The 22,373-nt window shown below is 42.7% G+C and overlaps 1 protein-coding gene across 2 annotated transcripts in view; it reads right to left on the bottom strand.

The window, feature by feature from the left end:
* Positions 1 to 22,373, bottom strand: part of wdr93 (WD repeat domain 93) — a 64,683-nt gene that overhangs the window by 41,408 nt on the left and 902 nt on the right. For both annotated transcript variants that reach the window (XM_055661488.1, XM_055661487.1), the window contains exons 2-6: positions 19,484 to 19,778; positions 18,470 to 18,671; positions 14,617 to 14,681; positions 13,248 to 13,326; positions 1,417 to 1,520 (exon numbers count right to left, since the gene is read on the bottom strand). In XM_055661488.1, the coding sequence (XP_055517463.1) occupies positions 1,417 to 1,520; positions 13,248 to 13,326; positions 14,617 to 14,681; positions 18,470 to 18,671; positions 19,484 to 19,744 (711 nt within the window). In that variant the 5' untranslated portion in view covers positions 19,745 to 19,778. The remainder of the gene's footprint in view (positions 1 to 1,416; positions 1,521 to 13,247; positions 13,327 to 14,616; positions 14,682 to 18,469; positions 18,672 to 19,483; positions 19,779 to 22,373) is intronic.

Raw genomic sequence — 22,373 nt, 5'->3', positions numbered from 1 at the left:
TGTTGCATGGGGTGGAAATCCCAGGGGGGGCAGGTAGGACACGCCCCCCCCCCCCCCCCCCCCCCGTTTTGAGAGGTGGGGGACGATCCCCCCATTTTTTTGTAATCCGGACTTTAAAACTCGGTGAAATCTCCGCTTTCCGCAGGACAGTGGGGGTGGGACTGCTGATCGAGGGCGCCGATTGGGCGAGAGAGACGTTGGTCAGCAGGCAATGGGTGCGGGACATGATGATTCAGCGTGGTGATTGGAGGAGGGAGGTGTGGGGGGAGGGTGGGACTGAGGATAGAATGCGGTGATTGGAGGAGGGAGACGTGCCAAAACACTCTCGGTACAGACCTGCGCCTCATACGCAGCCAGGATCGATCCCGGGACTCCGGCGTTATCCCATCCCCACCCGAGTGCCCCCACCCCCCCACGGGTGGCCAGAGACATCGGGGTCAGACGGGAGCTCTGTCCCCAGGCCCACAGCCAGCGCAGAGAAGCAATGCTAAACCCAGCTCAACTCTGCCTGTCCCTCCAGGTTAACCTACAGCCCTGCCTGGACTTGCGAGAAATATGGCCCAGGTTTACAGCCAGCGTGGAGCAGCAGCGCTGGTGTCCCGTCAGTCCAAGCAGGGCTGTAGGTTAACCCGGCGAGACAGGCAGAGGTGAGCAGCATTTAGCGTTGGATTGAGCCTCCGAAGCCTCATGTGTGTGTGTGTGTGTGAGTGTGTGTGTGTGTGTGTGCACATGCGCGCGCGGCCGCCAAGAAATTGTGTCCTCCTTGTCCACTCCATATTTTGATAGCGATTTCATTGCCTGGCCTGTTGCGATTTCCACCAGCATGGCATTGGGGAAGGGGATCTCAGGAATACCGAGCGAAGGGTACATTCAGATACACCAAAGGCATTTATTCTCATGACCTGTCCACAGTTGCTCCATTGGAAAAGGTTTATTCAGTGTCCAGTACCCTCCTTTGGCTTCAAAGAAGGATTGTTTCAACAGTTGTAATCTATGCAGGCATCTGCCTCCAGGAATCATGAGGGTTAGGTTTTCACACAGGAATCAGAAAGGAAGATCGACGCAAAAAGCTGGAGTAACTCAGCGGGACAGGCAGCATCTCTGGCGAGAAGGAATGGGTGACATTTCGGGTCGAGACCCTTCTTCAGAAAGGAAGTGTAATTTTTTTTATAAATTAGAATTTTTGCCAATTTCCTACACTTCTTTTACAGATCATCTAATTGGTGACTAGGGTTACACACAGCACAACTCACAAAAATATATAAATTCAAGTTTGAAATCTAAATGCTTTCATGTACTTTTCTATCAAACATTAATTAGTATGCCACACAATTTTAGCATTCAAATGACATTGTGTTTAGGCTTCCATTGATGAGCAAAAAAGCTGCAGTATGTTTTAGTCACCTTGCTACTTACCTCAGATGATTCAATAAGTTCCAGTAGCTTTGCAAACTGGTCAAACTCTTGAACCCAATTATCTTTCATCAGTCGATACACCTCAAGCCAAGTCTCACCTTTAGCTAAATGATGAAAAACAAATTATAAGGAGGAATATGTCGAAATCCAATAAAGCAAAACCATATTCGACAGTGCAAACCAAACAATACATTGTCAGAGGTGCTGTTCACCTGATGATATGTTGAACCCATGATCATATTGAATGGCGGTGCTGGCTCGAAGGGCCGAATGGCCTACGGCTGCACCTATTTCCTATGTTTCTATTCGTATTCAGTGGGACAATTCCTGGTTTAAGAAAATAAATATGCTATCTCAGGAAATCTTAAAATAAATTGCTTCATTTAATAGTTGCTTCACACTAACCAGTGCAATAATGCATGCTCTTCATTGCCCCTGCTGTACTTTTGGTTTGTCTTTAAAGACAGTTATAACTGAACTATACACGACAAAAAGATCTGGGTTAAATTCCAATTCAGTCTTCAGATATTGTAGACGTTACATTGGCCTGTGTTATGAGAAAAAGTAGTGAGTATACACGCAGGCTCCAAAGGGGCGACACGGTGGCACAGCAGTAGAGTTGTTGCCATATGCCCCTGTCCCACTTAGGAAACCTGAACGGAAACCTCTGGAGACTTTGCGCCCCACCCAAGGTTTCCGTGCGGTTCCGGAGGTTTTTGTCAGTCTCCCTACCTGCTTCCACTACCTGCAACCTCTGGCAACCACCTGCAACCTTCGGGAACCGCACGGAAACCTTGGGTGGGGCGCAAAGTCTCCAGAGGTTTCCGTTCAGGTTTCCTAACTGGGACAGAGGCATTACAGTGCCAGAGACTCGGGTTCGATCCTGACTACTGGTCCTGTCTGTACGGAGTTTGTGCATTCTTCCCGTGACCGTATGGATTTTCCCCGGGTGCTCCGGTTTCCTCCCACACTCCAAAGATGTACAGCTATGTAGGTTACTTTGCTTCAGTAAAAATTTGTAAATTGTCCCTCGTGTGTAGGATAGTGCTGGTGTATGGAGGCCGGCACGGACTCGGTGGGCAGAAGGGAATTTATCTGTGCTGCATCTCTAAACTAAACTACGCTAAAAAAAAAAATCAGAGACATTTTGATTCATACGAATCGATTCTACGTCGATCTTGTTAAACCAAATTAATTATTAAGCATGAAGAAATAGAAACAATGCACTAATATAGCATCCTATCATAGTCACATTTCAGCTTTGGCCAAGCAGCTTCCTACAATGCTGCATGGTTTTGTCATTCTAGACTCGCAAATGAAACGCTATTGAACGAGAAATTACTCCCAATGGCAGGTTTTGTGGAAATAGGTTAATTGGAATGTTCTGCTCATTGTTGGCATCATACAATCTTTGTACTTCAAATGGCATTGAAATCATATTATAACAGCGCTGTAATGTGAATATGTTATCTGGGACCTTCTGAGAATTCTCCTACATGAATATCTCTCCCTCCAACTTCAGTGCTGGTGGTTTTAGTTGAGAAAGAAATATTGACCAAAGGAGTTGAGTATTTCCTGGAAAGCGCTGACACTCATTTAAACTGGCAGATACAATCAGAATTCAACATCCCATTTCAAAATGTGTGATCATTTAGCATTCAGCACTGCACTGCATTGTCATCATCGATTATACATTCAAATATTGGAGTAGCAATTCCAATTGAGCTCAGCCAACATAAGACTTATTCGCTTGGTGCCTGGTTTGTTCTGGCATTTTTGTTCCAATAATTAACATAGCTTTATTATTGTTACATACTGAGATGCAGTGAAAAAACGTAGTCTGCATGCTACCCAGTCAAATCATACCATACATCAGTACAATCAACCAATACACCAGATACAACACGGAGGAAAAATATCAGAGTGCAGAATATAGTGTTACAGCAAGTCAAGTCAAGAGAGTTTATTGTCGTGTGTCCCAGATAGGGCAATTAAATTCTTGCTTTGCTTCAGCACAACAGAACATAGTAGGCATGACTACAGAACAGATAGATCAGTGTGTCCATATACCATTATATAAATATATACACACGCGAATAAATAAACTGATAAAGTGCAAATAAACAGATAATGGACTATTAATGTTCAAAGTTTTGTCCGAGCCAAGTTTAATAGCCTGATGGCTGTGGGGAAGTAGGTATTCCTGAACCTGGTCATTGCAGTCTTCAGGCTCCTGAACCTTCTACCTGAAGGTAGCGGGGAGATGAGTGTGTGGCCAGGATGGTGTGGGCCCTTGATGATGCTGCCAGCCATTTTGAGGCAGCGACTACGATAGATCCCCTCGATGGAAGAGATATCCGAGCCGATGATAGACTGGGCAGTGTTTACTACTTTTTGTAGTCTTTTCCGCTCCAGGGTGCTCAAGTTGCCATACCAAGCCACGATGCAACCGGTCAGCATGCTCTCTACTATGCACCAGTAGAGGTTAGAGAGAGTGCTCCTTGACAAACCGACTCTCCATAATCTTCTCAGGAAGTAGAGGCGCTGATGTGGTTTCTTAATAATTGCATCAGTGTTCTCGGACCAGGAAAGATCTTCAAAGATATGCACGCCCAGGAATTTGAAGCTCTTGACCCTTTCAACCATCGACCCATTGATATAAACGGGTCTGTGGGTCCCCATCCAACTACTTCCAAAGTCCACAATCAGTTCCTTGGTTTTGCTGGTGTTGAGGGCCAGGTCATTGTGCTGGCACCATATGGACAGTCGCTTGATCTCTCTTCTATACTCTGACTCATCCCCACCAAGCGCTGCCTGCGGAGGGCGCTCAGCATTGCCAAGGACTGCTCTCACCCCAACCATGGACTGTTTACCCTCCTACCATCCGGGAGGCGCTACAGGTCTCTCCGTTGCCGAACCAGCAGGTCGAGGAACAGCTTCTTTCCGGCGGCTGTCACTCTACTAAACAACATACCTCGGTGACTGCCAATCACCACACCCCCCCCCCCCCCCCCCCGACACTTATTATTTTTTTTATTCAAATCGTTTGCTATGTCGCTCTTCAAGGGAGATGCTAAATGCATTTCGTTGTCTCTGTACTGTACACTGACAATGACAATTAAAATTGAATCTGAATCTGAATCTGAATCTGAATCAGTGATACGTCCCACAACAGTGGTGTCGTCAGCGAACTTGATGATGGAGTTCGCACTATGACCGGCTACGCAGTCATGAGTATAGAGTGAGTACAGCAGGGGGCTGGGCACGCAGCCTTGAGGGGCTCCCGTGCTGATTGTTATCGAGGCTGACACATTTTCGCCAATACGAACATACTGCGGTCTGTGAATGAGGAAGTCAAGGATCCAAATCCAGAGGGATGCGCAGAGACCCAGTTCTGCGAGTTTGGTCACCGGCTTGGAGGGGATGATTGTATTAAATGCCGACCTGTAATCAATGAATAACAGCCTGACATATGAGTTTTTGTTGTCCAAGTGGTCCAGAGCGGAGTGGAGAGCCAGCGAGATCGCATCCACCGTTGATCTGTTGTGGCGGTAAGCGAACTGCAGTGTGTCCAAGTTTTTGTCGAAGTAGGAGTAGATTTGCGCCATAATCAACCTCTCAAAGCAGTTCACCACCACAGACGTTAGTGCCACTGGTCGATATTCATTGAGGCATGTCACCTTGCTCTTCTTGGGCACCAGTATAATTCATGACCTTTTAAAGCAGGTGGGATCCTCAGACCTCAGAAATGAGAGGTTGAAAATGTCCGTAAAAACTCCAGCCAGTTGGTCCGCACAGATTTTTAGAACACGACCGGGTATACCACCAGGTCCAGGTGCTTTTCGAGGGTTCACCCCTCTGAAGGATTTCCTGATGTCGGACTCTGTGACTGTGACTGAAATACCATCACAGTGAATGGGGGTTCGGGAGGGCACATCCTATCAAAGCGTGTGTAAAACGCATTGAGCGCGTCAGGGAGTGATATTTTGCCGACATTCGAGCTGCCTCCTGATTTCGCCTTGTAGAAGGAGATTACATTCAGGTCCCGCCACTGCTGCCGAACATCTGTCTCATCCTCCAGTTTGGAGCAGAAATCTCTTTTGGCCTTTTTGATGGCCTTACCAAGGTCGTAAATGGACATCTTATAGACCACTGTATCATCAGACATGAATGCCTGGTGTCTGGTCTTCAGAAGAGTGCGGATCTCAAAGTTCATCCAAGGTTTCTGATTGGGAAACATTCGGAAGGTTTTTGTGGGGATGCTGTCCTCCACACATTTCTTTATGAAGTCTGTAACAACTGTGGCGTATTCGTTCAAGTCCGTTGCCGAGTCCTTGAACATTGCCCAGTCTACAGACTCCAAACAGTCCTGGAGTTCTTCCTCTGCCACCAGCCTTGCCCTTCAGTCCTCCACTTTATTTTCAAGGGACTGTACATTGGCCAGTAGGATAGTAGGGAGAGGGGGCCGAAGTCCCCTGCGCTTCAGTCTGACCTGAAGTCCTGCCCGTCGGCCACGTTTGCGGACACAATGTGTTTACTGTACCTGCTGTTTCTGCGAACCTGTGCTGTCCCAGGGATTCCCAGCTCCGTAACGAACGGGGTAACGAAGTGGGTAACGGGGTTAACGAATGTAACCAAGTGCAATAGGCTGTTACAGTTCAAAGTCTGTTTGTTGGCGAGTTTAATAGCCTGATGGCTGTGGGGAAGCAGCTGTTCCTGACCCTGGATGTAACAGATTTCAGGCTCCTGTACCTTCTGCCCGACAGTAGCGGAGAGATGAGTGTGTGGCCAGGATGGTGATGGTCTTTGATGATGTTGGCTGCCTTTTTGTGGCAGCGACTGCGATAGTTCCCTTCGATGGTGGGGAAGTCAGAGCCGATGATGGACTGGGCAGTGGTTACAACTTTTTGCCGCCTTTTCCGCTCCTGGACGCACAGGTTGCCAAACCAAACCACGATGCAACCAGTCAGCATGCTCTCTACTGTACACCTGTCGTAGAGAGTCCTCTTTGACATACCAACTCTCCGTGGTCTTCTCGGGAAGTAGTGGCGCTGATGTGGTGTCTTTATAATTATAGTGTAGCGGCACCTGGTGATGGGTTGGGGAAGTCAGAACCCTCGTCATTGGTCAGCACGGTCATTGTACGCGGGATTTTAGCTTCAGCGCTCCTCCCAGGGGCAGGACCTATGTTTGTTAGCTCGGTCAGGCATTCATGAATTTTAGTTCAGTTTTTTCTGTGAATAAAAAACTTTGCTCAACCTGCCTGGTCTCACTTCAATAGTTACATAGAAAGCGCTGATAAAAATAATGCTCAAGGTCCACAAATGAGGTAGGTTGGGAGTATGGAATTACACTTTAGTTTATAGGAAGTCCGTTCAGTGGTCTGATAAGAATGGGGAAGAAGTTGTTTCTGAATCTGGTGGTGCGTGCTTTCACGCTTTTTTATATTTTGCCCGACAGGAGATGGGAATGAACGGGGTGAAAATATTTACGCATGGGAACTGGGCGCTTGACCATTTCCGCTTCTCCATTAATGACAGGTATAAGAACATATTCAATGGGGATGGAAATCCTTTCAATGGGAGGAGCATCGTTGCCATTGTGTGATATATTGGTTATAAACGAGCACTAGGATGAACGATATTAGATTCAACCTGCTTATTTTATGGAATAATCACAATTGAGAGTTTGGTGGGGAAATTATTTAAACTACTTAGAGAGTCCTGGAGTCTTAGAGTCATACAGCAGGGAAACTGGCTCTTCAGCCCAACCCGTCCTTGCCGACCAAGATGCCCCATCTAAGCCAAGTCCCATTTACTAGTCTCTGTACCAGATCACTTTAAACCGTTCCTATCCATGTACAGTACCAGTCCAAATGTCTTTTAAATGTTGTCATTGGACCTGCCTCAACTACCTCCTCTGGCAGCTCATACCAAATATCCACAATCCTCTATGTGTTAAAGCCCTGTCCCACGGTACGAGTTCATTCAGCTCTCCCGAGTTTAAAAAAAAATCAAACTCGTGGTAAGACGGATAATGAACATAGCGGGTACGTCGGAGCTCGGGGACGTCTCAGCAGCTCGTAACGCTAATGGCAGGTACTCGGGAAGACGCGCTAATGGCAAGTAAGCAACAGAAGACTAATGAAGATTTTTCAACATGTTGAAAAATGTCCATGAGCGCCCCGAGTACCGACAAGTGGCCATTACCGTAAATCTCCGAGTTCGAATCAGGGCAAACTCGGGAGAGCTCTTGGAATGAACTCGTGCCGTGGGACAGGGCTATTAGGTTCCTATTAAATCTTTCCCCTATCACATTTAATCTATGTCCACTGGTTCTTGATTTCCCTAACCCGAGTAAAAAAAATTGCATTCTGCAACATCAGGAACATTCTGCAACGGGAAGTAACATTCATAACAAATATAAATGCCAATTCCACATCGTTCCAGCAGTTTAGATTTGATGAGGGAGTGCTTGATACTGCGTGGAACATATAGAATTATCTTAATCTATCAAACTTCTTGTTCACAATAAGACAAAGGTATACTATGGAAGAAATATATAGAGAAGGTAGACACAAAATGCTGGAGTAACTCAGCGGGACAGGCAGCATTCCTTCAGGTCACCCATTCCTTCTCAGTTTCAGGTCACCCATTCCTTCCCTCCAGAGATGCTGCCAGTGCTGCTGAGTTACTCCAGGATTTTGTATCTACCTTTGATTTCAACCAGCTTCTGCAGCTCTTTCCTACCTATATGTAGATAAGATTTTTTACATCATTTACCTCAGGATTATTGTGTAAAATTACATGCAAAAATGCTGGGCAATTTTCTCCCACATGGTGCTTTGATCTCTGCAATTTAGTGAATTTCTATGGTGTTACTTATTTCAGCCCACCAGTTATTTTGACCGTTCTCCTCCCCTGCCAGTTTTTTCACACAAGGATGCCACTTTTTAGACTTTAGAACTACAGCGTGGAAACAGGCCCTTCAGCCCACCAAGTCTGCGCTGGCCAGTATCACCTCATACACTCGCACTATCCTACACATTAGGGACAATTTACAATTTTTACCAAAGCCAATTAACCTACAAACTTGCACATCTTTGAAGTGTGGGAGGAAACCGGGAGCACCAGGAGAAAACCCACGCGGTCACAGGGAGAACGTACAAACTCCGTACAGACATCGCCTGTAGTCAGGATCAAACACGGGTCCCTGGCACTGTAATGCCCCTGTCCCACTTAGGAAACCTGAACGGAAACCTCTGGAGACTTTGTGCCCCACCCAAGGTTTCCGTGGGGTTCCTGGAGGTTTTTGTCAGTATCCCTACCTGCTTCCACTACCTGCAACCTCCAGCAAACACCTGCACGGAAACCTTGGGTGGGGCTCCAGAGGTTTCCTAAGTGGGACAGGGGCATAAGGCAGCAACTCTACCATTGTGCCACTGTGCCATCTTGTTATATTGGACCTAGGAGAGGAAAATGTGGATCATGGGTGTTAAAATATTTCCTCATTCAGTATGTGTCACTGAACGAAATTGGTCAGTAAATTTGTCAGTGCTGTTTCTGCTGACTTCTAAACAGAGTTTGAAACGTGAGTATAATTAAGTATTGAAACGTGTAAATAATGAAGGATTGCTAATGGCTCGCATATCAAAGTCCAGGACAAGGGGTCACAGCTTAAGGATAAGGGGGAAATCCTTTAAAACCGAGATGAGAAAAACTTTTTTCACACAGAGTGGGTGAATCTCTGGAACTCTCTGCCACAGAGGGTAGTTGAGGCCAGTTCATTGGCTATATTTATGAGGGAGTTAGATGTGGCCCTTGTGGCTAAGGGGATCAGAGGGTATGGAGAGAAGGCAGGTACGGGATACTGAGTTGGATGATCAGCCATGATCATATTGAATGGCGGTGCAGGCTCGAAGGGCCGAATGGCCTACTCCTGCACCTAATTTCTATGTTTCTATATGCACCATTGTAGGACAACCTACACCCTGCAACATGCATGTATACAGGAAATAATAGATTCAAGATGGAGGCGATGAGGGATGCAGAGAATTAATGGTGCCAGTGAGCGGGTTGGGCCCTGCCTCACGTGACCTCGGTGGTGTTCTGGGTGTTCCAAGGTTGGCTGTGGGAGGTGCCCCAAGGCATGGGGACTGTATGGTAGCCATATTTTTGGGATGTGAGAGGAAAACCATTCGGACGTGGGGAGAATGTGCAAATTTCATGCAGCCAGCCTCCGAGGTCAGGATCAAACCCAGATCCCTGGAACAGTAAGGCAGTAATACTAATCGATGCACCACCATGCCAACTGCTTTTGATGAAATACGTTTTAATTCAACCATAAATGCAGATTTTACACCAAAAGACTCCAATAACTGCTATACAACTGCAACTTGATTAAACATTTGAAATAAACTTTAATATTTTCATAGATCACTTGGTAGCTTGTTCAGAAACCAGGTAATTAGCAGCCGGTATGAAAGTACAACAAAGAGCTAACACTGAACGTTGACACAAAATGCTGGAGTAAATCAGTGAGTCAGGCAGCGTCTCTGGAGAAAAGGTATAGGTGACGTTTCGGGTCGAGACCCTTCTTCAGACTGAGAGTCAGGGGAAAGGGAAACTCGAGGCATGAAAAGGTGCAAAACAAAGCAGAGATTGCTCTGATAGTCAAAGACCCTACAATGATTCATTGTTGGCTGTGGAGTAGGGATACGAAGGGATAAGAACAGTGCCACTTGCAAGACTACTAGGGTGGGAGAGGGATGGAGAAAGTGGGAATGCAAGGGTTACATGAAACTAGAGAAATCAATATTCATACCAGTGAGTATACAGGCAAAACACTGTCCTCTCAATCTTAGAGATGATTCACTGCAGATCATCATGTGAATGTGGTTTATCTTGGTGCGATTATTGTTTTTATAGCTTGTTGTTGCTGGTGAGTAATATATTATACGTGTCAGCACGGTATGGTATTCATGGTATAATCACAAAAAAATTGCAAAAAATATATATATATTGTGTAAAGCAATACTGAGAAATGTCAATGTCCTATAAGAGTAATGTTAAAATATTTTTAAAAGGAAATTGAAAAGACCCATTGTTTTCTGCCTGCTCCTGCCCCACAGAACTCATCTCCAATTTCCTTGATTCTACCGACCCCTCGTCCAGTCCCTTCCAAACCTTCCATTCTACAATGACTTTTAGTTTCCAGGCCTCCATCTTTTCCATGGATGTCCAGTCCCTTTATGCCTCCATCCACCACCAGGAGGGCCTCAAGGCCCTTCATGTCAGTTTAGTTTATTGTAACGTCTACCGTGGAACAGTGAAACGCTTTTGTTGCGTGCTAAAGCCCTGTCCCACTTTCCTGAGTTACTCACGAACTCTCCCGAGTTTTCCCCTTGATTCGAACTCGGGGAATGTCGGGGAATGTCGGTAGCGAGCTCGTAGGAGGCCGCAGGAGTCCGTAGATGTTTCATAGCGGCTGTAATGCCAGCCGTAGGCACTCGAGGTATCAGGTAAATTGGGACGTTTTTTCAACATGTTGAAAAATGTCCACGAGTAAAAAAAATAGCCCCGAGTACCTACGAATGGCCATTACCGTAATTCTCCGAGTTTGAATCAAGGGGAAAACTCTGGAGAGTTTGTGAGTAACTCGGGAAAGTGGGACAGGGGCTTAACCAGTCAGCAGAAATACAATACATGATTACAATTGATCCATTTACAGTGTAAAGATACATGGCGGTTCTTCCATAAACAGAGACTCGATCAATTTCACTCCCCTCCACGTGGTGGACCATCCTTCCCCTTTGGCTCCTCTCAATTTCTCCAAGTTAAAGGAGTAGCCATGGGCACTAGAACAGGTCCCAGCTCTACTTTCCTTTTTGTCAGTTACCTTGAATAATCCTTGTTCCAAACATATTCCAGCACCATCCTTCAACTCTTTCTCCACCACATCGATGATTGCATCAGTGCTATCTCCTGCACACGTACAGAACCCATTGATTTCATTAACTTTAACACCAACTGACCCTGTCACCCATATTTGTCTAGTTTCCAGTTTAAGAATCGTCTTCATGTCTCTTATATTATTATCTTTTATTATATCTAGTTATCAAAGAAAGCTAGGCCATTTTCCTTATGCTCTTCTCCGATATAATGCTCTCCTCAGTAACATCTTCAAGAACATGAAGACAATTCTCCAACTGGAAACTGAACAAATATTGATGACAGGGTTGAAGGACTTGGGTTCAGAGAACAAGAATTGTTCATTTATCCAAGAGGAGTAGGAAGAAGAAGAATTTATTTGTGAACACGAGTGAAGTAGGAGAAAGCATGCAAACTGTAATAGGTCAAGTATAGTAAATCCTAAATACCTGTTTCTTTGAGGTAAATCAGGATAATAGCAGAAAATATCATGAATACAAATAAAGGAACAATAAATTTAGGTTGACATCAGCAGGAATTTAAAAAAAAACTATTTTTCCTTGTTTCTTCAAAAACCTCTCAATCACCACTTTTAGTTCTCTGATTCTCCCTCACATAAAAAAAAAGCTGAAGAGTGGGGCTCCAATATGGGTTGAGATCACAACAGAATAAATAACTGCTTTGGAAGATGAATGAAGGGCACTGTGAATTGTTATTTCCAAACCTTTTATGGTTTTCAATCATATTCAACTTCAGTTTGTAAGAAAAGAAATTGCTCCCTCTTTGCTCTTCAAGTAGAATTTGGCAACATATGTTACTAGGGAGTGGAAGTAGACTACTCAGTCTCTTCAGACTCTTCTGATAGAAATTCATAGTTGTCCGAGCTGGACCTCAATTATATTTATTTACATGTCATCCTCATCTTTCAATATCTTTAAAGGGCCTGTCCCACTTGGGCGATTTTTTAGGCGATTGCCGGTGACTGTCACAGTCGTAGCAGGTTGCCGAAAAAATCGGCAACTGGATCCCCCTACAACAATGTCTATGACAAGCTACAACAACCTACCACCTAGTCGACGTCAAGCTATGGCAAGCTACCGGCGACCCATTAGGATGTCAGTTTGACCACACCTACGACCACACAGGCGACAACCTACGACAACCGAAGTAACCTACGTCCACCCGCGACAAGCGACAAGAAGCTACGACCCTGTCAGCGACAAGTGAAGACAATTCAGTTGCCGCTAGCTGTCGCCGGTTGACGTAGGTAGTCGCCAATGGAATTCACCGAAGTCAGCACCGGCGCCAACCATCGTCACCTGGCGACAACCTACAACAGCACCTATGTCAGGATAAATCAAGCTACGCTCATTGGCGTCAACCCATTGTCGCCAACATTTTTTGAACATGTTGGAAATCCAGCGGCGGCCAGAAAGATACTACGATTCTTTGGGCAACTGAGGAGACTACTCACAACCATACAGGTGACAACCTGGCAACCATGTGGCGACAGCCTAGTCGCCTGTAGTTGCCTAAAAAATAGCCTAAGTGAGACAGACCCTTAACTCACAAAAGTATATCAATTTTGGCCAAATATTTCAGCTGATGTGGCAGATTAATCATTTGGTAAAGATTTCTATCACCCTTGGTACAATTGCGTTACTAAATGTTTCAAAATTGCTCTAATTTGAAGATTGCGACCATATTGCCTCAAGGTACACATTAGGAAAGAAAAATGTGTTTTATAGCTGAAAATTATGCTTTTTCAGCACATCTAAGCCACTTCAAATTAGTGGCAGCATTGAAGGCGGCCAATATTTTTAGTTTTCCAGCCAAATGAAAAAAATAACTAGATAGATTAGTAGCATCAAGGAACATACAGGAATTTATAGAATTCTTTACCTTCAAGTGTTACACCAGCATAGTCCCCACCATCTGATAACTCAAATTTGCTGCATGTGTTTCTTTCACTTATATTTTCCTTAAAAAACAATGAAAACAGTAATAATTTATCATGTTTTGCTCCATTCAGTCAAGTATTTTAATGCATTAAAGTTTTATAAAGTAACAATGAATGTTCAACCCAAAGATTAAATTGAAAGTGAATTTTCGTTAGTGTTTTAAATCTGAAACATATGCAGGCACATTATAGATACTTTTACTAAACCTTTTATACTGTAAAAGTGACAAACGTCAGCTCTGCAAAATGGGTGTTCATTGGGAATTTGTGCAAGACAAATCTTTCCTTGTGGATCAAGGGAGAATCCGCAAATTTTACTTACACTGATTTGCTATTTCTCGTTGGAATGTATTTTTGTCACTTTCTTTAAATTCTCCCACTATTGGTTATCTGACCCTTTAGTAGTTGAGATACTTGTTCAATTCTGGTGGCTACCATATCAATACTCCTTTACGCTGGTTATTTTTATAGAGCGTTTTTGCACAGGCACACATCGTATCATGGACATATTGCAACCTTAGTACTTGCTATAAATCAACTGAACAAAAGAAGAACATGGTCTAGTGATTTTCTACATAATATTCCAAGCCGCATGCTATTGTGAGGAATTGATTGACAAAGTAGAGGTCGGAGCCTTTTGTTCATTTCTGGACGGTATAAAAAGGCTGCTGTCATTAAAGGAACAATCAACAGTGAGATTTCAAATCATTGGACACTAAAGACTGAGGCTAGCAGATATTGTTTGCAAGACATCAGTCACGGAAGTGGTAACAGAAATGTCACACCCGTGATCTCGGCTCAATGTGCTTCAGTTTGTTTCCTGACAATTCAATAAAGGCTATAGACTGTACCAAAAGCTTCAGTTTATAATAATACAGGAGTAAATGGATGGCTTATGATATCATTGAGGCATTAGTGACACTGGAAAAACATCGACTGGCTGAGGTGAACAGAGCATGTCAATTTCCTGATGTGCATGCTTTTATCTGAAAATAATTGCAAATAAAATACCTCAGGTTAAATGCATTAGTGGCCGTTTAACTATGTAATGGTGCCTATCAGGGAATTGACCTAAGCAATCCCTTGCTTACTGTATAAAAAACAGGCACAAATTGATCCAATATCTAGGGTAAAGAGGTGCATCTCTCCAAGGAAGGATTGATAATGTGAACTGTTATTCCCCAGCTGTCTCCTCGACTTATTCGGCGAACCAAGCATAGACTGGTTTCAACCATTGAATCTTATTGATTCAAAGCTAATTGAAAATGAACTACAATCCATTTACATAATTCACATGATAAAAAGACTTACAAATGCATTGAAAACTTTTATTGAGGAAAACATGTCATCGTAATAGACAAGAAGATGTGCCAAACCTAAATTGTAAAATGAGAGAGAAAAATTTAGATTGTCACAAAATACATACGAACAAATCCTTGATAAAAAAAACAATTATGTAGCGTAAGAAGTTGTACTGCATTGTAAATTTGTTATGAAGGACACACTATAATTACTTAAGCCCCTGTCCCACTTTCATGACCTAATTCCCGACCTCGGCCGAGTTCGCCCTTGACATACTCGCAGCATGGTCGGCATGAGGTCATAGGTAGGTCGTAGCAGGTTGTGATGCTAGTTGTAGGCACTCGTGGCATCAAGTAGGTCGGGGCATTTTTTCAGCATGATGAAAAATGTCCACGAGTAAAAACCGCCGTGAATTAGGTCGTGAAAGTGAGACCGGCCCTTTAAACTGGAGTAAGAAATTTGTAATGAAAGCAGGAAATGTTGATAATGCACAGCAGGTTAATCAATATTTGAAGGATATTGTCAATTTAAATGTTCAAACAAAACCTCATCAAAATATTATATTTATACATTGGGCAAAGAAATCACAGATGGATTTTAATCTGAAAAAGTGTGAGGTGTTTAACTTTAGGGAGGTTGAATGTAAAGGCAAAGTATACAGTTAATGGCAAGACACTTAACAGCATCTATGTACAGAGGCTTCTTGGGGTCCAAGTTTATAGCTGTAAGTGTACAGCACAAGTAGATAGTGTGGGAAAGAAGGCATATGACTGCATATTATGACTTAATTGTTCGGAGCATTGAGTATAAGAGTGAAGAAGTCACGACACAGCTTTATAGGAGGTACACAAAATTGCTGGAGAAACTCAGCGGGTGCAGCAGCATCTATGGAGTGAAGGAAATAGGCGACGTTTCGGGCCGAAACCCTTCTGAAGGGTTTCGGCCCGAAACGTCGCCTATTTCCTTCGCTCCATAGATGCTGCTACACCCGCTGAGTTTCTCCAGCAATTTTGTGTACCTTCGATCTTCCAGCATCTGCAGTTCCTTCTTGAACACAGCTTTATAGGACTTTGGTTAGGCAGTAGACTTTGCGTACAGACACAAAATGCTGGAGTAACTCAGGGCAGCATCCATGGAGAGAAGGAATGGGTGACGTTTCGGGTGGAGAATCTTCTTCAGACTGCGTCGGGGGAGGGAGATACATAGATAAGGAAGTGTGAAGGTGTGAAAACAGGTCAAAGGGAATGGAGATCAAGGAAAATGTAGAATAGATCATTGTTAGCTGGGAGAAGGTAACAACAAAGCAAACAGAGATAAAATGTAGTCGGAGACAGTAAGACTGGTCAGAGAACTGGGAAGGGGGAGGGATGGAGAGCGATGGAAAGAAAGGATTACTTGAAGTCATTGGAGAATTGTGTACAGTTGGGGTCGTCCAATTGCAGGAAAGATCTGGAAACATTGGATAGGGTGTGGAAGAGGTTTACCAGAATGCTGCCTGGACAGTATAGACTGTAAGGAGGTTAGACACACTTAGATTGTTTTCTTTGGAACATCAGTGACTGAGGGGAGACTTGATAGAAGTATATAAAATTATGAGATGCATAAATAGACAGTCAGAACCTTTCTCCCAGGATGGCAATGACAAAGACTAGATAGAGGGCATAGTTTTAAAGCAAAAAGTTTTAAAGGTGTTTTAATGTTTCAGTGGATCTTTTAGTATCAGCTTGGAGACCTTTCAATGAGATCACTCCACATGCTAAGCCAATTCAATTATGCAGGGCATCCTAAGACAGCTCTGATGCAAATAACACAGACAAAGGTATGGCTTTAGGCTTAAGGGTAATAGTAATAAAATGACCAGGTCTCAAGAAATTAAATGTGTAGGAAGGAAATGCAGATGCTGGTTTAAACGAAGATAGACACAAAAACTTGGAGTAACTCAGCGGGACAAGCAGCATCTCTGGAGAGAAGGAACGGGTGACTTTTCGGGTCAAAACCCTTCTTCAGACTAGTTAGGGATAAGGAAACCGAGAGATATAGGTGATGATGTAAATTTAAAATAGGTAATATCATAATGGAAATTCTCCATGGTGCACAAGAATTATCTGTGGTAGTAGGTGTTTTACAAGGTGTCAAACAACGGCACAGTTATGGCTGTCTCACACCCCCAAGGACCCGACATAGCTCCTGACTCCAGGTGCGTGGAGTCTGGACACTCTCTCTGTTAACTTTCTGTGCAGTTAAATGCAAAGATAATCAAAGAGGAGATGATGGAATGCGATCGAGTTGCAGAAATGGAACGAATGAGAGGAGGAATGAGGATAATGATTACTCCCCTAAGGGACTGGTGTGGACCTGAAGGGCTTAACTGCCTCCATTTGTGACATTATATATGCCATAATAACACTTGGAAAGTAATTGGCAGTCGCTAGAAATGTCCATTAAAAGTCAAGGACATAAGATATATAAAGATGAAGACTCCAGATGCTAGAGCTTTGAGCAAAAAGCAAAGTGTTGGACATACTGAGTGGGTCAGGCAGCATCTGTGGAGCAAGTGAACAGACAACATTTCGGGTCAGGACCCTTCTTCAGACAGGTAAAGATGATCAGATTCTTAATGTACACCTTGGAGAAACCAATTATAGGGGACACAAGGAACTTCAAATGTTGGAATCTTGAAGTGCTAGTGGGATTCAGAAGGTCAAGCAGCATCTGCAGAGGGAATGGATAGATGACGATTCGGCTTGGGACTTTTTTCTTACTTTGCTTTACCTCAAACCATGTTGCACCCCCACTTCATTAATAACTTTACTGAGTCTTTGATAAAGACTCGAAGATAAATATTGCTGCTGTTAATGTTAAGCACATTTAGACATATTTGGAGAAAACATAATTCTACTTAAATTTAAGCTCTGAACACAAAATCTAACAAGCTTGTCATCTCGCCCTGATGTTCTGCTTCCAAATTTGGTTAATTCTAAAACTGTACCAAAGGTATTTTTAGAAACCATCTGATTAGTTTCACACTAACCCCTGTAGATGCGGCTTGCAAACTACGTTGCACTTCAGTAGCAATGACGTACTATAAAGCATTTAAATATTTTCAGCATACCTCAGAGAGCATATTAACACGATTTAGCACATTTATTGCGGCCAAAGTGCAAAAATTCTGCCTTCTCTAGTGTGGAGGGAAAGGGAAAAAGAAAACCATGGTGGAACAAATTGAACCATGAAATTGGCAATATCAATCCTTATAGACTAGGACATTGAGGCATTACAGTTTTTAAAACAGGCCTTCATAAGTTCATAAGTTGTAAGAGCAGAATTAAGACATTGGGCCCATCACACCTATTCCACTCTTCAATCATGGCTGATCTATCTTTCCCTCTCAACACCATTCTCCTGCTTTCTCCCCATAAGCCCCGACACCAGTCTTAAACCTTCAACATTAACTCTCTTTCTCTTACCACAAATGCTGCTCGACCTCCTGAAGAAGGGTCTCGACCCGAAACATCACCTATTCTTTTTCGCCAGAGATGCTCTCTGACCCGCTGAGTTACTCCAGCGTTTTGTGTCTGACCTGAATATCTCCATTGATTTCTGTTTTTTATGTGAGGTATTATAATTAGTGTCTTTGCTTGCGAGTCAGGAATGGAGAAATCTAGCCAAGATCTCAATAGGATCTGCATTATATACAAGTGAAAATCAGTATGCTGCGACATTCTTTACGAGCAAAGAACTAATAAATTGCATTATCTGTCATGTTAAAAATGACAAAAAAAAAACATTGGCAAGGAATCAGATACTGGCACAAGGGATAGTTAAATAGGCTATTAAGCAATGAAGATATTTCAAGTAATACCCATGTCATCCACAGCAGCAAGAAGATAAAGCTGGTTTCCAACACTTTTTACTTGAAGTGCAACAATCTCAACATCTTCTGTCTTCCAAATAGTTTTAACGGTGTGATCCCCCATGCTCAGAACTGCCACTCCCTCAGACAGCCCTGCGAAAATATAACTCCCATCCGCAGAACTTGCAAGGCAGTTTACATTGCCAGCAACCTGCTCAAAGAAATAAAGGAACAGAGAAACAGCAATATAGCAATGGCCAAGAAACATGACTGAATTATTAATTTTTACACAACCTTTTAACAGACTGAAAAGCTTGCCCTTAGCATGAATCACAATGCACTAAAATATCTTAAATAATTGTTTTTTTTATTATTGCAATCAGCCAGGAAGACATTAAGCAGCTCAGGAAGAAATGACTGACCTACCATGTCTATCTCCCAGAGAAATTAAAGAGCCTCCCTACAACTACCCCAATCCATATTCACACAATTTCATGGACGTCTAAAACACTTGTGTTAAATAACTGCTTTAAGTAAGCTGGGTAATTTAAGTGCCAGTGCCATTGTTCACCTCAGTAATTAAGTTAACCTTTACCAATCCCCCACTTGACAGATAAACTTTTGGTTGAAGGACATTTAGGTCATTCATACACATGAAATCAGAGCCATGGACAAAATGTGCCTTTAAGCAAGAAGGGCAGAACATTTGTTCATAAGTGATAGGAGCTGAATTAGCCCATTCGGCCCATCAAGTCTACTCCGCCATTCGATCATGGATGATCGATCTTTCCCTCTTCATAAGATCATAAGTGACCGTCAAGAAGTGCCCAACTGGGGTGCAAGCAGGGGAGTGGGAATCTTTAACTTGGATGATGTTAAAAAAAATACTACCTAAAAAGGAGTGTTCAGTCTACTCAATGAAGTATGTTTGAGGACCTAACTTTTTTTTGGTACCATTTTATGAATCTAGGAAGGTAGTATTGAACATTGATGTTTGATAGATTGTGAGACACAATTACTCACCTGAATCTCCTCTGATGATTCACACAAAGGTATTTTTTTCTTTAACCTTTCAGCTTCTCTTTCTGCCTCTCGTTTTCCAATTACTTCACACGCATTGTCGATGATGCGACCAATTAATTTATCAATCATCCTGAAAGGTTGAGGTAATTCATCAAACAGCTGCTCTGGATCCTGTAGATAATAGTCGTTTTCATCATTGCCATTCCAATTATGCTCAGAAGGCGTTGGCACTGCCAGATACTTAAAATAGTCGCTTGTCATCTTTTACTTTCTATGGCCTTGGTTCTTCACAACTCTAAAACACAAGCAGACAAATATATCAGAAAATAGTAGCAGGGGTAGGCCACTCAGCCCCTTAAGCCTATCACATCATTCATATTTTTAGTTTAGTTTAGTTCAGAGATACAGCGTGGAAACAGGTCCCTCGGCCCACCGAGTCCATGCCGACCAGCGATCCCTGCATATTAACACTATCCTACACACATTAGGACCAAATTACATTTATAGAAAGCCAATTAACCTGCAAACCTGTACATCTTTGGAGTGTGGGAGGAAACCGAAGATCTCGGAGAAAACCCACGGCATCAGGGTCCACACAGACAGCACCCGTAGTTGGGATTAAATCCGGGACTCTGGCGCTGTAAGCGTTGTAAGGCAGCAACTCTACTGCTGCTCCACCGTGCCACCCTATGATCATGGTTGAACTGCCACAGACTTCAATTCCTCTTCTGCGCCAGTTTCCCGCTGTCCACAGTTCCCTCATCTTTCAAGGAATTGTCTGTCCTCTTTAATATCCACAGCCTCCAAATAATCCATAGTAAAGAATTTCAGTGGTTCATAGCTCAGTTTTAAATGACTGTGCACTTTTATTTTGTAACCATGTCCACTCATTCGAGATTCTTCCACGAATGGAAGCATTTGAACATCTACCCTATTATGCCACCTCGGGATCTTACATATTTCACTATGATCATCCCTTATTCTTCTAAACTCCAGAGAATACAGATCCACAGCTTCAGTTACTCAGGACAACCCTATCATTCCAGAAAATAGACTAGTAAGTTGTTTTTGTACTGTCTTTCCCATAGCCATCAGGCTATTAAACACAACGAATAAGATATGAGCACTGATCTGCAAAAGACTATATTATTATTTGTTATTTGCACTGTATTTGTGATTTATTGAACTTTTTCTTTTTTTTTCCCGTTATATACAATGTTTACATATTCACATATTCTGTTGTGCTGCAGCAAGTAAGAATTTCATTGTCCCGTCCGGGACATATGACAATAAAACACTCTTGACTCCAATATTAGTCTATTATTTCTTAAATAGGGGGAACAAAACTGTGCAGTGTACTTCAAGTGTGATCTCACCAATATAACTGTGAGAATCTTTCCCTATTTCTAAACCTCAACTCCCTTGTAATAAAAAAAATGTAATTTGCACAAAATCACATAACTATCTCTGCATTGCATTCATTTGTAATCCCTCTCTGGTTACATCGATAACATTGATAGAATCTCTAGAGAATTTGTTTTTGCATCCAAAAATCTAAATTTCTATTCACTCTCTTAAATTCAGAACTTATTCCGAACATTTTAAGCTCTCATTAAACCACAATAAATTCTGGATTTCTTATCTGCAACACTCAGCCTGTGTGGATAGAATGACATCTGATGGCGTGATTAAAACAAATACATTGCTATGCTCTGTCTCTTCTTAAGTATAAAACACAGCTACAAAATAATGGGTGTGAGATGCGCCAAAATTGTTTTTGTTATGACACTGGTTTTTGAGGCTCAAACCATGTTTTTGAGGATGAATTGAAGAACATAGTTTGATCAAAATAAATGAAGTTTTATTCTGCATTTAATTACATTACAACTGCTAACTGCCTCAAGATAGTCATGATAAGCAGCATTTTTGATCCATCAGGACCCTCCCGCAAATTTGTGAGGTAGATAGACACAAAATGCTGGAGTAACTCAGGACAGGCAGCATCTCTGGAGAGAAGGAATGGGTGACGTTTCGGAACAAGACCCTTCTTCAGACTCAAACAATGTTAAGTTAACATCACCCATTCCTTCTCCCCAGAGATGCTCCCTGCCCTGCTGATTTACTCCAGCTTTTTGTGTTTATCTTCGGTTTGAACCAGCATCTCTGGATATCTTTCATTCATTTGTTCTATATCTCTCTACATCACCATCTATATCTCTCGTTTCCCTTTCCCCAGACTCTCAGTCTGAAGAAGGGTCTCGATCCGAAAAGTCACCAGTTCCTTTTCTCCAAAGACACTGTCTGACCTTCAGAGTTACTCCAGCTTTTTATGTTTATCTTCGGTTTAAAGCAGCATCTGCAGTTCCTTCCTACACAAGTTGAGGTAGAACCAGTATTGTGGATTTGATTCCTCCAACCTTACAACAAAAGCAAAATATGTTCAATTTAAATAAACATATCTATTCTGACAGGGATCTGTACTGTCCCCTTATGCACAAATGTTTATTTATTTATTTATTATTTTAATTTTATGTTATTTTTTGTCTGTTTTCGTTCTGACTGTGTTGGCTACTGGACATCTGAATTTCCCTGAGTGGATCAATAAAGTATTTATCATCATCATCATCATCAAATGTGTGTTCATGGCTGTGATCGATTGGACTGGAGAGTCATGCAATGCAACAGCATCACTGATTGTGCCAGTAACATGCAGATTCAATGTGAATTGGTTTGTAAAACAAAAATAAATAAATAATTTATATATGTAAACATACACTCGCAAGCATCATCTCCATACTATAGCTTAATGACCAAAATTGGGATTCTGAATATCAGCTTCACTATCACATTAGTTGAAGGTGAGATGCAATATTCTGGTGAGAAAAGAATC

Source organism: Leucoraja erinacea, chromosome 33 (assembly GCF_028641065.1).
Source record: "Leucoraja erinacea ecotype New England chromosome 33, Leri_hhj_1, whole genome shotgun sequence".
In the NCBI taxonomy this organism is placed as follows: domain Eukaryota; kingdom Metazoa; phylum Chordata; class Chondrichthyes; order Rajiformes; family Rajidae; genus Leucoraja; species Leucoraja erinaceus.
This window is presented reverse-complemented; position numbering and strand designations above follow the sequence as displayed.